Source organism: Mytilus californianus, unplaced genomic scaffold (assembly GCF_021869535.1).
Source record: "Mytilus californianus isolate M0D057914Y unplaced genomic scaffold, xbMytCali1.0.p SCAF_9, whole genome shotgun sequence".
Lineage (NCBI taxonomy): Eukaryota > Metazoa > Mollusca > Bivalvia > Mytilida > Mytilidae > Mytilus > Mytilus californianus.
Genome location: NW_026262745.1, coordinates 11,186,076 through 11,189,092, shown reverse-complemented (window position 1 = coordinate 11,189,092; position 3,017 = coordinate 11,186,076). Strand labels below are relative to the sequence as shown.

The 3,017-nt window shown below is 37.6% G+C and overlaps 1 protein-coding gene across 1 annotated transcript; it reads left to right on the top strand.

Moving 5' to 3' along the window:
• Positions 1–446: 446 nt before the first annotated feature.
• Positions 447–2,428, top strand: LOC127715784 (uncharacterized). The gene is made up of 2 exons (XM_052221929.1): positions 447–1,561; positions 2,393–2,428. Exons 1-2 carry the CDS (start codon positions 458–460, stop codon positions 2,426–2,428), a joined length of 1,140 nt encoding a protein of 379 aa, XP_052077889.1. The 5' UTR covers positions 447–457.
• The last annotated feature ends 589 nt before the right edge of the window (positions 2,429–3,017 follow it).

Genomic DNA, 3,017 nt, shown 5'->3' with positions numbered 1-3,017 from the left:
TCCGATCTGTAGATACCACAAAGTCTATTTATCCAACTCCAGCCAACATTGCATCAGTTGATACAAATTTATCATACTTACCCGAAAGCCTGCTGTTATTCCTTTCTACTATATTTTCTGAGAAGGACCCATTAGTGAAAATAGCTTCCATAGGACAAGCAGTAATGCAAGCTTCACGACCTCGAGCACTTATTACACCGCTTCAACTCGGAATAGGAGTACAAGTGCATCACAACTTCGCTTCACGATTTCTTGTGTCCGCATTGAACAGCTTAGGATTTTGTTCGTCATACTATGAAGTCCAGAAGTTTGAATTAAGTGCTGCAGCTGTACAAGGAGTTGACCTTCCAGGCGATGTAAGCAACAGCTTTGTACAATTTGTAGCAGATAACGTTGACCACAACACAAGAACGATAGACGGCCTCAACACTTTTCATGTGCTGAGATTAATCAAGCTATGCAGGATTTGTCCGGGGTAGGATACTTTTCTAGTGAACAACACAAAGACGAAACACATGCAAGACAAAAAAAGGACACTAACGACATTCAAACTCTTCTCACGTTCTTGAAAAGTCGGAATCCATTCATTGATTTAGAGGTAGACCGTTCACTACGAAACATTGAGACAGGAGTAGTAGCTGATAAAACCGTGAATGTAGATGATGCCAAAAAGGTTGGGACTTCCATTCTACAAGAACTAGTAGGAAAGAATATAGCTGATCACACGTTTAGGAGAAAGAAACAAGCCATTACGCTTGGAAACAAAGTTCAGGCAAAACTTGACGGCGAACCTATCAGAATAGATTCACAGCTCCTTTTTCAGAGATGCACCACTGCTGCGCAAGGTATTTTCGAAGATATTTCAGAGATATTTCAATTTGAATTATGCGGAGTTCCTTCATCAATATTTGAAACCACGGGCCTTCCAAGAGAACCCCAAAAATCAACCCTTGCCGAATATATGTGGAATTTGATTGAACTTAAACCAAAAGCACCAACAGAAACCCACTTTGTACTTGATGGTGGTTCTCTTATACACCGTTTACCATGGACAAAAGGAGCTACAGTTGACACCATATGTATGACTTACGTCAATTATGTTAGCAATCACTATAAAGATGCAACTGTTGTGTTTGACGGATATCCATCAGTTCCAACTACAAAAGATGTAACTCATTTCAGACGTACTAAAGGAATCATATCTCCAAAAGTCAATTTTAACAATGACACACCAATTAAAACAAAAAAAGATGAATTTCTTTCAAATTCAGAAAATAAACAGCACTTTATCAATACCCTTGGAGAAAAACTTAAGGACGGACATGTTCAAGTTATCCATGCAGAAGACGATGCCGATCTAAAGATTGTGCTTACAGCAATAGAAAAGTCGGCACAACATACAACTACCGTCATAGGAGAAGACACTGACCTACTCATACTGCTCTGTTATCATTTAAAAGATACTATAAACAAGATTTACTTCAAATCAGAAGCCAAGCAAAACACTCACAAAATAAAGATTTGGGACATAACAGAGACAAGGAGAAAAATTGGACCACTTGTTTGCAATATTTTGCCATTCATTCACGCCTTTAGCGGATGCGACACAACATCTCGAATTTTTGGTCAAGGCAAGGGCACGGTTTTCAAGAAAATTAGTACTAACATTAAATTACAAGATCATGCAGCTGTCTTTTGCCAGGAGTCTAATGTCGAGAGCCTTCATAATGCAGGAGAACAAATCTTTGTTGCATTATATGGAGGGTTACAAGATGTTGAAACATTAGAAATGCTGCGCTATAGAATATTAGCCTCCAAAGTTTGCGTTGGAAATATATATGTACAAGTGCACACCCTCCCACCAACATCTGACGCTGCTAAGCTACATTGCATGAGAGTTTATCATCAAACTCAAGTTTGGATTGGGAAAGGTGATAAATTAGATCCAAAGGACTGGGGTTGGCATGTTGAGGACAATAAATTGCTTCCAATTAGAACAATACTACCACCGGCTCCCGAAATATTAATTTCTTTTCAGGGGAGACCGTTGAACAGAGCACATGTGTATTGATCAGAGAAACACGATAACTATTGTTTTTATTTTGTACAGGTCATTGATGTCGGATCACGCATACATATTACGTACACATGTTTACGGGAGCACAGATTTGTATTTTAATGCATGTTTAGAAATTTGATTGTAGGATTTCAGTAATATTTACGAACTTAAAGGAGCGATTTCTACGACATTGATTTTAATTTCGCAATCAAGCGGACCGCACGTGTCTCATCGATTAATTTCAGAAAATACATGAATTGGAGCAGATTTTTGCAGGGATGGATTTCTATTTCAGAAAGAAATTTGTACATAAGAAGGATTGGCATTTTACAGTATAATGTACGCTCTAAAAGCTATTTCTTTTCATAAAATCGGGATAACTTAAAAAAAATCAGTTGAAAAAAAAGGGGGGGGGGGTGTAGTGGTAGACTGTGGTTGATAATTGAGATAAGAAACATTTACAACATGATAGCTGCAAAGTTTGAAGTTTTGATAAGTAATTTGTTGATTCGACCATAACAGGGACATTGACCCTGCAATAAAGTGACGCGTACCATTTCGACAAAAATTTTCTAGTAAACACATGTCGCGACAAACTTTTTGGTTAAATTGTTTTGTCGATATCTATAACTCTTTCTAGGAAGAAGCGATATGAACTTAATGTAAAAAATCACAACATGACCTTGACCTTTGACCTTGACCTAGTTTTCTATTCTTTAGGACCAAGGACCTCAAATCAACAGACTCTAGGTCTCTATCACTTATGGTTTAGCAGTTACAAATGCATATCACTTATTTCAAATGCATTAGGGGAAATAACTCTCATATGGAGTGTTAGTATGGCTTCGGTCAAAATTGAACAAATCATGCGAAGGATATAACGAGCAATTTTATAAAATAAATTTGTCTCTTTCTTATACGGTTACGGAGGAGATGCAGTCACAAGGAAAACAGTGTT